The 13,043-nt window shown below is 41.2% G+C and overlaps 1 protein-coding gene across 1 annotated transcript in view; it reads right to left on the minus strand.

Annotated features, from left to right (window-relative positions):
- The window catches only part of LOC112080353 (gamma-aminobutyric acid receptor subunit pi-like), a 96,188-nt gene that overhangs the window by 64,443 nt on the left and 18,702 nt on the right, over positions 1-13,043 (minus strand). Inside the window, exon 2 of the mRNA XM_024146083.2 lies at positions 405-486. Coding sequence (XP_024001851.2) covers positions 405-486 — 82 coding nt within the window. The remainder of the gene's footprint in view (positions 1-404; positions 487-13,043) is intronic.

The following is a 13,043-nucleotide window of genomic DNA, read 5'->3' on the forward strand; positions in this document are numbered from 1 at the left end:
AATGTTTTGACTTGTGTGGTAGGTTTTGTGAGTTTTCACACTCTTATGTAGGTGTCATAACCAGCCATGAAATAACMATCGCGGTAGCTTTTTGTGGGATTTTACACTCAGCCATAAAATGTCAAAACAGATTTAAATATATGTGTCATGATAGTGTAATGACCATTTTATAACAGGTTATGACAAATTATGTCAGCTGTTATGACATGGTTATGACGCTGGGTGTCAAGTAATGTGTTACCGAAAATCCTTTACACTGGACCCAGCAACACCTCATTTTCCCATTGTCTGAAAACATTTTAAAACAATGTCTCATACTGTCATCTATATTCAGCATCTGTACATAGTAACCACAGGTCCTAGGCAGTCACTGTAACTATTCTACTGTAACTTGTCTTTATTACCTGCTAATGAGGAGCATGATGAACACTCTTCCTCCAGAGCGGAGAACAGCCATCATTACTGGAGGTGTCTGGTGAAGTCTATCTGAAAAAAGAGAAAAGAGAAAACTCAACCCCTAAATATAGGGACACTCAGGCGTTTGTGCATGTTCAATGCCTGCAGTACTTCACATATGGTCATCGATTGAATAATATTTAGTTCAGATCTAGTGAAAAGGACTCTTTTCAGGTGCTGTTTCCAAATTAGCTGAGGGGAATCACAGATGTTCTGAGCCTTCTGTGCTGTTTTTGTACACTGTACAGTCAGGTTCCAAAATATTGGCACCCTTGATAAAGGAGAAAAAAAGCCTGTATAAAATAAATAACAAATACTGAGGTATATTGTGTACTCCCCAAAAATTATATTATATTATACTAATACAATTGCTCAGAGAAATATATTTTGTTTAAAACCTCTTAAATGTAACTAAATGTAATCGAAAATGTAATCCAAGTCATCCCAGAAATAAATTATTTATCATGAGAGGGCCATAAACTATAACTAGTAAACATACATGCAGAAAAAAAGGCAAAAATCTCACCTTTCAAAAAAATGTAACTTTCTGGTAAAATTAATTATACATTACTGAGGTGAAATCACTTTTGAGGACACTGTGCTCAGGTGCACATCACAAATATGATAAAATATATACCAATACAGAAAATATTTTATGATGTATTTCCTACTCAACAACACTGAATGAATTAGGCTTGAAATTACTTTAATTTTTTCTAAATCAATTTATAAAACGAATTACTATAACATTCACCTTCCTTATAACTGTAAAATACATATTTGTATATTTAGTGTTTGAGAAAGTATGCATATGTTTCTGTTTTTCGACGCCAAACCCACCACTGGTGTGCATGGCCAAAGAGCTCTATTTTCATGTAATTTGACCAAAACACTGGTTCCAATCAAAGTGCCATTTATCAAACTCCAGGACGTACTATGGTCAGATGACATGAAAATTAGCTCTTTGGCCATGCATACCTATTGTGGATTTGGCGTAGAAAAATGGAAGTATATGCAGAAAAGTACCTCATAACTACTATAAAATTTGGTGGTGGATATTTGATGATATGGGGCTATTCTGCTTCCACTGATCATGGGGCCGGGGTTAAGGTCAACGGCATCATGATCTTCACCAAGTACCAGGACATTTTAGCCAAAAACCTGGTTGCCACTTGGCCGCAAGTGGATCTTACAGCAAGACAATGAACCCAAGCACAGATCAAAATCGACAAAGAAATTGTTCACTGAACACAAAATCAAGATTTTGCAATGGCCATCAAATCAAAGCAAATTTTATTTGTCACATGCGCCGAATACAACAGTATTCGAATACACATGCGCCGAACCTTACAGTGAAATGCTTACATACAAGCCCTAAACCAACAATGCAGTTTTAAGAAAATACCTAATAAAATATAAGAGAAAAGAATAACAAATAATTAAAGAGCAGCAGTAAATAACAATAGCGGGGCTATATACAGGGGGTACCGGTATAGAGTCAATGTGCGGGGGCACCGGTGTCGAGGTAATTGAGGTAATATGTACATGTAGGTAGAGTTATTAAAGTGACTATGCATTGTAGCAGCAGCGTAGCGTGGGGGGGTGGGGGCTAGCCATTTGATTAGCTGTTTAGTAGTATTATGTCTTGAGGTTAGAAGCTGTTTAGAAGCCTCTTGGACCTAGACTTGGCGCTCCGGTACCACTTGCCATGCGGTAGCAGAGAGAACAGTTTAAATTTAAGGTGGCTGGAGTCTTTGACAATTTTTAGGGCCTTCCTCTGACACCGCCTGGTATAGAGGTCCTAGATGGGAGGAAGCTTGGCACACTGGTGTACTGGGTCATACACACTACCCTTTGTAGTGCCTTGCGGTTGGAGGCCGAGCAGTTGCCATACCAGGCAGTGGTGCAACCCGCCAGGATGCTCTCGATGGTGCAGCTGTAAAACCTTTTAAGGATCTGAGGACACATGACAAATCTTTTCAGTCTCCTGAGGGGGAATAGGTTTTGTCGTYCCCTCTTCACGACTGTCTTGGTGTTTTTGGACCATGTTAGTTTGTTGGTGATGCTAAGGAATTTGAAGCTCTCAACCTGCTCCATTACAGCCCCGTCGATGAGAATGGGGGAGTGGTCGGTCCTCCTTTTCCTGTAGTCCACAATCATCTCCTTTGTCTTGATCACGTTGAGGGAGAGGTTGTTGTCCTTGCACCACACTGTTAGGTCTCTGACCTCCTCCCTGTAGGCTGTCTCATCGTTGTCTGTGATCAGGCCTACCACTGTTGTGTCATCAGCAAACTTTATGATGGTGTTGGAGTCGTGCCTGGCCGTGCAGTCATGAGTAAACAGGGAGTACAGGAGGGGACTGAGCACACACCCCTGAGGAGCCCCTGTGTTGAGGATCAGCGTGGCGGATGTGTTGTTACCTACCCTCACCACCTGGGGGCGGCCCGTCAGGAAGTCCAGGATCCAGTTGCAGAGGGAGGTGTTTAGTCCCAGGGTCCTTAGCTTAGTGATGAGCTTTGAGGGCACTATGGTGTTGAACGCTGAGCTGTAGTCAATGAATAGCATTCTCACATAGGTGTTCCTTTTGTCCAGGTGGGAAATAGAGATTGCATCATCTGTGGATCTGTTTGGGCGGTACGCAAATTGGAGTGGGTCTAGGGTTTCTGGCATTATGGTGTTGATGTGAGCCATGACCAGCCTTTCAAAGCACTTCATGGCTARGGACGTGAGTGTTACGGGTCTGTAGTCATTTAGGCAGGTTGCCTTCGTGTTCTTGGGCACAGGGACTATGGTGGTCTGATTGAAACATGTTGGTATTACGGAGTCAACCAGGGACATGTTGAAAATGTCAGTGAAGACACCTGCCAGTTGGTCAGCACATGCCCGGAGCACACGTCTTGGTAATCCGTCTGGCCCCGCAGCCTTGTGAATGTTGACCTGTTTAAAGGTCTTACTCACGTCGGCTACGGAAAGCGTGATCACACAGCAGAAGGGCATTWTCTAATGTTGAATTGTACCTTACATGGTGAGAAATAACCATTGATTTCATTGTACATCCCACCAAGGGCAATCTGCTGATTTTAGATAGAATTTGAGCTATATTAGATCAAATCCAGACAGGAACTATTATTTTCAGCAGGTGACCTAAATCATACATTTGATAAGATTGAGAGACGAATAATTTACAGAACACCTAGAGATTACTATTCCTAACTAGAAAAGATTATTCCTTTTTATTCTCAAAGTATGAAAACCTATTCAAGAATTGACTACATTTTTATTTCCAAAACTGTACAAAAAAATTCATGATATTGTGATATCGGATCATTCTCTGGTATCATGCTTAATCACACCAACTGAAAATTGACATGGCAACAGAATTTACAGAATYAACAGAGCACATCTTCTGGGCCCAAAATGTATTAAATACCTAAACGAAAAAATAAAAACCTTAACCATTACAAATGTACAGTCGTGACCAAAAGCTTTGAGAATGACACAAATATTAATTTTCACAAAGTCTGCTGCCTCAGTTTGTATGATGGCAATTTGCATATACTCCAGAATGTTATGAAGAGTGATCAGATGGACTGCAATTAATTGCAAAGTCCCTCTTTGCCAAGCAAATGAACTGAATCCCAAAAAAGCATTTCCACTGTATTTCAGCCCTGCCACAAAAGGACCAGCTGACATCATGTCAGTGATTCTCTCGTTAACACAGGTGTGAGTGATGACGAGGACAAGGCTGGAGATCACTCTGTCATGCTGATTGAGTTCAAATAACAGACTGGAAGCTTCAAAAGGAGGGTGGTGCTTAGAATCATTGTTCTTCCTCTGTCAGTCATAGTTACCTGGAAGGACACACATGCTGTCATCATTGCTTTGCACAAAAAGGGCTTCACAGGCAAGGATATTGCTGCCAGTAAGATTGCACCTAAATCAACCATTTATCGGATCATCAAGAACTTTAAGGAGAGCGGTTCAATTGTTGTGAAGAAGGCTTCAGGGCGACCAAGAAAGTCCAGCAAGCGCCAGGACCGTCTCCTAAAGTTGATTCAGCTGCGGGATCGGGGCACCACCAGTATAGAGCTTGCTCAGGAATAGCAGCAGGCAGGTGTGAGTGCATCTGCACGCACAGTGAGGCGAAGACTTTTGGAGGATGGCCTGTTGTCAAGAAGGGCGGCAAAGATGCCGCTTCTCTCCAGGAAAAACATCAGGGACAGACTGATATTCTGCAAAGGGTACAGGGATTGGACTGCCGAGGACTGGGGTAAAGTAATTTTTTCTGATGAATCCCCTTTCCGATTGTTTGGGGCATCCGGAAAAAAGCTTGTCCGGAGAAGACAAGGTGAGTGCTATCATCAGCCCTGTGTCATACCCACAGTAAAGCATCCTGAGACCATTCATGTGTGGGGTTGCTTCTCAGACAAGGGAGTGGGCTCACTCACAATTTTGCCTAAGAACACAGCCATGAATAAAGAATGGTACCAACATATCCTCCGAGAGCAACTTCTCCCAACCATCCAGGAACAGTTTGGTGACGAACAATGCCTTTTCCAGCATGATGGAGCACCTTACCATAAGGCAAAAGTGATAACTAAGTGGCTCGGGAACAAAACATCGATATTTTGGGTCAATGGCCAGGAAACTCCCCAGACCTTAATCCCATTGAGAACTTGTGGTCAATCCTCAAGAGGCGGGTGGACAAACAAAAACCCGCAAATTCTGAAAAACTCCAAGCATTGATTATGCAAGAATGGGCTGCCATCAGTCAGGATGTGGCCCAGAKGTTAATTGACAGCATGCCAGGGTGGATTGCAGAGGTCTTGAAAAAGAAGGGTCAACACTGCAAATATTGACTCTTTGCATCAACTTCATGTAATTGTCAATAAAAGCCTTTGACACTTATGAAATGCTTGTAATTATACTTCAGTATTCCATAGTAACATCTGACAAAAATATCTAAAGACACTGAGGCAGCAGACTTTGTGAAAATTAATATTTGTGTCATTCTCAAAACTTTTGGCCACGACTGTAGACATAGAGGACAGAGAAAAGCCGACCCCAGATATAATTTGGGATACCTTTAAGGCGTACATTTGGAGAATGATAATCTCATACTCTGCAAAAGTTACATCTGAATTAGAAATTCAAGTTAATAAATATAAATCACTACCTTAGAAAAAGCCCATAAAAAATGTTTACAAGGTGAAGAAGAAATGAATAGGAATACATTGTTTTCCTTTTGAAGAGAGACAACAACTACAGGTTAAACTCAAATAAAGCATACTACTTAATGGCAAATAAACCTGGTAAATATCTTGCAACTCTCACAGAATGAACACATGCTAAACCAGTTTCTACAGCGCCTTCGGAAAGTATTCAGACCCCTTGACTTTTTCCACATATTGTTATGTTACAGCCTTACACTAAAATGTATTAAATTGTTTTGTTCCCTCATCAATCTACACACAATACCCCATAATGACAAAGCAAAAACAGGTTTTTAGAAATGTTTGCTAATTTATATTTAAAAAACACTGAAATATCACATTTACAGTTGAAGTCGGAAGTTTGCATACACTTAGGTTTTGAGTCATTAAAACTTGTTTTTCAACCACTCCACACATTTTTTTTAAACAAACTATAGTTTTGGCAAGTCAGTTAGGACATCTACTTTGTGCATGACACAATAATTTTTCCAACAATTGTTTATAGACAGATTATTTCACATTTCATTATTTCACAATTCCAGTGGATCAGAAGTATACACTAAGTTGACTGTGCCTTTAAACAGGTTGGAAAATTCCAGAAAATTATGTCATGGCTTTAGAAGCTTCTAATAGGCTAATTGACATCATTTGAGTCAATTGGAGGTGTACCTGTGGATGTATTTCAAGGCCTACCTTCAAAACTCAGTGCCTCTTTGCTTGACATCATGGGAAAATCAAAAGAAATCAGCTAAGACCTCAGAAAAAAATGGAGACCTTCACAAGTCTGGTTCATCCTTGGGAGCAATTTCCAAACCCCTGAAGGTACCACGTTCATCTGTACAAACAATAGTACGCAAGTATAAACACCATGGGACCATGCAGCCGTCATATCGCTCAGGAAGGAAATGCGTTCTGTCTCCGAGATGAACATACTTTGGTGTGAAAAGTGCAAATCAATCCCAGAACAACAGCAAAGGACCTTGTGAAGATGCTGGACGAAACAGGTACAAAAGTATCTATACCCACAGTAAAACAAGTCCTATATTGACATAACCTGAAATGCCACTCAGCAAGGAAGAAGCCACTGCTCCTCAACCGCCATAAAAAAGCCAGTCTACAGTTTGCAACTGCACATGGGGACAAAGATCGTACTTATTGGAGAAATCCTCTGGTCTAATGAAACAAAAAAAGAAATGTTTGGCCATAATAACCATCGTTATGTTTGAGAAAAAGAAGGGAGGCTTGCAAGCCGAAGAAACACCATCCCAACGTGAAGCACGGGGGTGGCAGCATCATGTTGTGGGGTGCTGTGCTGCAGGAGGGACTGTGCACTTCACAAAATACATGGCATCATGAGTGAGGAAAATTAGGTGGATATATTGAAGTAACATCTCAAGACATCAGTCAGGAAGTTAAAGCTTGTCGCAAATGGGTCCTCCAAATGGACAACGACCCAAGCATACTTCCAAATTCTGGAAAATGGCTTTAGGACAACAAAGTCAAGGTATTGGAGTGGCCATCACAAAGCCCTGACCTCAATCATATTAGAAAATGTGTGGGCAGAACTGAAAAAGCGTGTGTGTAGCAAGGAGGCCTACAAACCTGACTCAGTTACACCAGCTCTGTCAGGAGGAGTGGCCAAAATTCACCCAACTTATTGGGGAAGCTTGTGAAAGGCTATCCGAAACATTTGACCCAAGTTAAGCAATTTAAAAGCAATGCTACCAAATACTAATTGAGTGTATATAAACTTCTGACCCACTGGGAATGTGATGAAATAAATATTAAATAAATCATTCTCTCTACTATAATTCTGACATTTCACATTCTTAAAATAAAGTGTTGATCCTAACTGACCTAAGACAGGATTTTTACTAGGATTAAATGTCAGGAATTGTGAAAAACTGAGTTTAATTAAATGTATTTGGCTAGATAGATGGGAAGATAGATGGGAAAGGTTGAGTGGAGCTGAAGGGTGGACTAATAACAAGATAAACAATGTAGGGCATACGGATCTGTGAAATGTGTATAGGTGCGGAGCTATGTTGAAATAGCACAGTTACAAGTGAAATCAAACTGGATGGACAACAGAAATAGAGGAAGGACTAAGAACAAACAAGAGAGAACTATTATAAAGTAGACTGTGTCTGTAAATGTGTATAAGATGTATAAATTGAAGGTAAAAACAGAAATGTTTATCAGTTTACTCCAATTGGGGGATCGGTTGTAGGGTTTGCAGGAATAATAAATAAGGTATACTCTTTAAAAAAAGTATGTATGTCTATGTAGGTATGTGTATGTATATATGTGTATATGTATGCATACGTGAATGGATATATATATTTACCCCAAAAAATATGGGGATTGGAATGATGCAGACAATTACATTGGAAACAACATTCTTTCCGCAATATTAAGCTGATCCACATAAAAAAAAAAAAATGAATTTCTTTTTTATTTTTTTATTTTTTTAAATGAAAATTTAAAAATAAAAATAAAAATGTATTTGGCTAAGTGTATGTAAACTTACGACTTCAACCGTATAAAGTATTCTGAACCTTTACTCAGTACTTTGTTGAAGCACCTTTGGCAGCTTTTTTCAGGTCTCTCAGAATGTTCCAATGGATTTCCAGTCCGTGCTCTGGCTGGGCCACTCCAAGGACATTCAGAGACTTGTCCGAGCCGAAATAGGCCCACTGGCTCCTCTGCGTTGTATTCTTAGCTGTGTCTGTCCTTGCGTCTCATCCCCTCCGTTCCCTGCCTTGGAACAGGCGAACCTCTCGCCCCAGTCTACATGTCCCTAGTCGCTCTGGGGGGCACTCCAGGACATTCTCTCGTCACTTTGCTCCCCCCCCCCCCCCCCCCCCAGTATCAGATCCCGTTATCACAATCTATCTTAGCACTACCATCGTGTAATCTTCAGTTGCTCTCCCCCCCCCCCCAGTACCCTGCCATGGGCAAAAACATACCACACAGCCCTGAGCTGCCAACACCATGGCTTCACTCTGCGTAGCCGTGCCCAGGTTTCCTCCAGACGTGACGCTTGGCATTCAGGCCAAAGAGTTCAATCTTGGTTTTATCAGACCAGAGAATCTTGTTTCTCATGAGTCTTTAGGTGACTTTTGGCAAACTCCAAGTGGGCTGTCATATGCCTTTTACTTAGGAGTGGCTTCCGTCTGGCCACTCTGCCATAGAGGCCTGATTGGTGGAGTGCTGCAGAGATGGTTGCCCTTCTGGAAAGTTCTCCCATTTCCACAGAGGAACTTTAGAGCTCTGCCATCGGGTTCTTGGCCACCTCCCTGACAAAGGCCCTTCTCCCCCGATTGGTCAGTTTGGCCGGGCGGCCAGCTCCAGGAAGAGTCTTGGTGGTTCCAAACTTCTTCCATTTAAGAATGATGGAGACCACTGTGTTCTTGGGGACCTTCAATGCTTCAGAAATCACCCGAAAAGAATTATTAGATACCGTTCAAATTTTTGCACAAAGAAAAGCACCAGGAATGGATGGCTTTCCCAAATAATTATATTCAACATTTAGCACCTCTATTCACACCACTCCCACATCTGAACTGGCTACATAGAGAGCACAGCATGATCAGAGGTGAGTGGTCACTTGGTCGGGTCAACAGAACGTATTATTAAAGAGATGCTTAACATTGAAATACAGATAGATGTAGTTGTCCCAAAGTTAATGATCCAAGGTCAGTTTTGCATTTCACATCCTGATGATTATGATGACTGACAGTGTTAGAATAAAAAAAACACAAGGCTTAAACATGCTATCTCTCTCTCTCCATCTGTCTCTTGTCTGCAGGTATGTTTTGATGTGAGAGAGGATGCCAACCCCCAGTCCCGTCATCGCCACCTCACCCGCGCTTAAGATAACCTTCGGTCCGACTGGGAGCCCAATATAATTTTGATGAACTGAGAGAATATTAGGGTAGCAATTTCCCTTCCTGTCTTTTACACCTCCCTCATCACCTCCTTTCTTCCTCTGTTTTTATAATGCACACCAGATGTGCATTGAAGTACACATTGAACTTGTATTTCTAATATAATATTACAATTATAATATTTATAATGCATGTATTATGTATTTATAACACTTGGATAATGAGCTTCTTCAATACAGCGTTTCACATTCTCTACTGGTTGAAATTAAGTCTCTCATTTGATGAAATACACCAATCCTGTGTTGATCAGATCAATGCAGATTAAGGAAATTAGATATTGAGGTGAACCGGTTTGAGTATTTACATGATGCATCGGAAGTGTAGTGTAGTGTTTTTAAAATTATATTTCTGTATATATGAATTACAAATCAGCCTTCGACTAGTTAAATCATGTTTCTAGTCTATTGCATAGTTACAATGTGTAACCATTGATGTCCCAGGACCAAGATTGGTAATCACTGTTGAAGTGTATAATTGTAATACATACATGCAGACACAGCATCATTCAAAGACTGGAATTTGATACTCCTGGTATTGGAAATGACTGAAAAATAATCTAAAAAACAGTCATACATCAACTGCACCTTTATTTGCCAAGGTAGAGCACATGATCAGTGAATATATTAAATGTACATGCTACAATGTGGGTGTAACACGGTTATATTGGTGATTCCCCTTGCCACTTTATTGTTAAGCCAATGGGTTTTTGGTTTTAGTTTTGTCTTGCCTTCACCTACTCAACATGGCATCTTATTGGCTGGTTTGCGTAGCTTGCTTACGAGGGAGGATGTTTCAGTCAGAATCGTTCCAGTGAACAAGCACCAAACCAGCGGTAAAGTTGTTGGTTGCAACAAGTGATGATTTAAATGTACAATTTATATAAATTTGTTTGTAAATGTTATTCGAACATCACACATAAGATGCAGTGTTTTTTGGAGAATATTGGTTGTGCATTTTGTTGTAAAGAATTCCCGCCAGTACTAGCTAGCAACTTACTGTGTCTGGTGGGGGGGGTTTCATATATTTTGTACAGTGCGTGAGTGCAGAGTTGGATGGTGAGCCGTGCATTGCATGACGTGCAATTTTGTGCTGTTCCTATCAGGTACATTGTTAAAGATATTATATTGTATATTGTAATTGTATTATTTTGGTAACTACATGCCCAGTGAACAAGCACCAAACCAGCGTGCGTGAGTGCAGAGTTGGATGGTGAGCCGTGCATTGCATGACGTGCAGATTTGTGCTGTTCCTATCAGAATAAATCTCCATGACTGGTGCTACACGTTGGAGTTCGTGTCGATGATTGATTGTACACAACGCAAGCACAGTACTGTTACATGGGGATCTCATGCATAGTAATAACTACATGTTTAATACGACTTGCATCCTTGGCACAAAGATATACTATATTCTACTCCATCCATAGGCTTTTAATGTCATTCAGACTGTTTTGATACAACTGGCTATGATAGCTGAGGTTCCTAGCTAGGTTCTGAACTAATATGTATACCAAACATTTGGGTCCATACACAGATCAGCTACATAGCTAGCTACACATCCATAGGCATACAGGTAWTTTTATCCTCCACTGCACAATAAGCAAGAACATAGTTAGCTAGCTACGTTATTTKATCTATCTGCATTGCATGGCAAATATCAGCAAGGCAAGCTTACAAAATTGTACATTCAATCTGCAGTAAATGCTTTAGTCAGCTAGATTCTTTACATCCACTGTTTCACAAGACGGCAGCCTGGTTTGCTGGTTGTTTCAGGAGTCCCTAAAACATTAAACAAATATAATTACAATTTCATACTCATGTCACAACARCCATAAAGCTAGCCAGTCAGCTAGCTTTCTAAATCGCGATTTTCGTAAATAAACTTTATGATAAAAAAATATGCATAATCATTTGTCTCTACATTAACGAGCATATTCCTGTCAACTGTACAATTTTAGCATGATTTGTTATGACGTTATAATCACTTACATTTGCTTCCATCCTAATACTTTTGTCAGCCATCTTTGCTGAAGAAAGTCTCCAGCCTTGGGTCGCATAGCGTCAAATTCGTCATGGGAACCACTTGATATGATTGGTCATCGCCCAGCAGTCGCTGCTGGTGATTTGCATAAAGTTGGGAAGAGTTTATATTTTTCACCGCCTCCCATGCCACCGTCGCACTGCCTAAAGGTCCCCTGCCCTTTCCGCTTCTCACCGCTTCCCTTCCATTGAAAATAAATGGGAAGAGGTTTTTCACCCCCCGCGGCACCATTTTCTCGTGAACACATGGCATGAGAGGAGGCAGAGCGAGCAATAAACTTTCCTGAATAACTGGGAATGTAGGCTTATTGGTGGCCACCCTAATTATGTGACAACTTGGGCGAATGATTAGCAATGACAAACAGCGCATTTCAGTAGAAGGCCATATTTTGGTGATTCCGGATTCCGGTAGACATTTCCGGTCACAACTTGCAGACGTGTTGCTGTGCGTTTTGTTGCCAACCTTACTTTGCTACCTGACAACTTTACGGTTTTTACTTTTTAATTACCGTTTATATTTTTTGTTTTTCCCTCACAACTTTTTTTTTCATTCAACTTTTTCACTCCGGACGCTTTATCTGGACATGGTTCGTCAGCACCTTCAACAGCCGAAGCTAAGTAGTAACATTAACATGATGCCTTCTAATTGCAGTTGCTGTACTCATAATATACAGGAGAACGATCGCCTTACGGCGAGGATAGCTGTGCTTCAAGCCCAGCTTCAGACGCAATCGTTAGGCAAGGGTAATTTCAGTGTAGGAAAGGATGAAACAGCGTCTGTGCCACCAGTAAGTACAGATAGTAGTATAAATCCCCTCGCACAGTCCCCGCAGCCGGACAACATTCTCATGGCTTCTGGAGGGAAATACTGTAGGAATGCTCAACCGGTGTCGCTCATTCAGCCGACAGAAACTTTCAACCGGTTTTCCCCATTAAGCAGCGAGTCGGAGTCTGAGCCTTCTCTTGTCTCTACTCCTCCCGTTACGGGGTCTGAGACGCCGAAGCTTCCCACCATTAGCTCTGACAAATTGAAAACCCTAGTCATTGGCGACTCCATTACCCGCAGTATTAGACTTAAAACGAATCATCCAGCAATCATACACTGTTTACCAGGGGGCAGGGCTACCGACGTTAAGGCTAATCTGAAGATGGTGCTGGCTAAAGCTAAAACCGGCGAGTGTAGAGAGTATAGAGATATTGTTATCCACGTCGGCACCAACGATGTTAGGATGAAACAGTCAGAGGTCACCAAGCGCAACATAGCTTCAGCGTGTAAATCAGCTAGAAAGATGTGTCGGCATCGAGTAATTGTCTCTGGCCCCTCCCAGTTAGGGGGAGTGATGAGCTCTACAGCAGAGTCTCACAACTCAATCGCTGGTTGAAAA

This window comes from Salvelinus sp. IW2-2015, unplaced genomic scaffold (assembly GCF_002910315.2).
Source record: "Salvelinus sp. IW2-2015 unplaced genomic scaffold, ASM291031v2 Un_scaffold16283, whole genome shotgun sequence".
In the NCBI taxonomy this organism is placed as follows: domain Eukaryota; kingdom Metazoa; phylum Chordata; class Actinopteri; order Salmoniformes; family Salmonidae; genus Salvelinus; species Salvelinus sp. IW2-2015.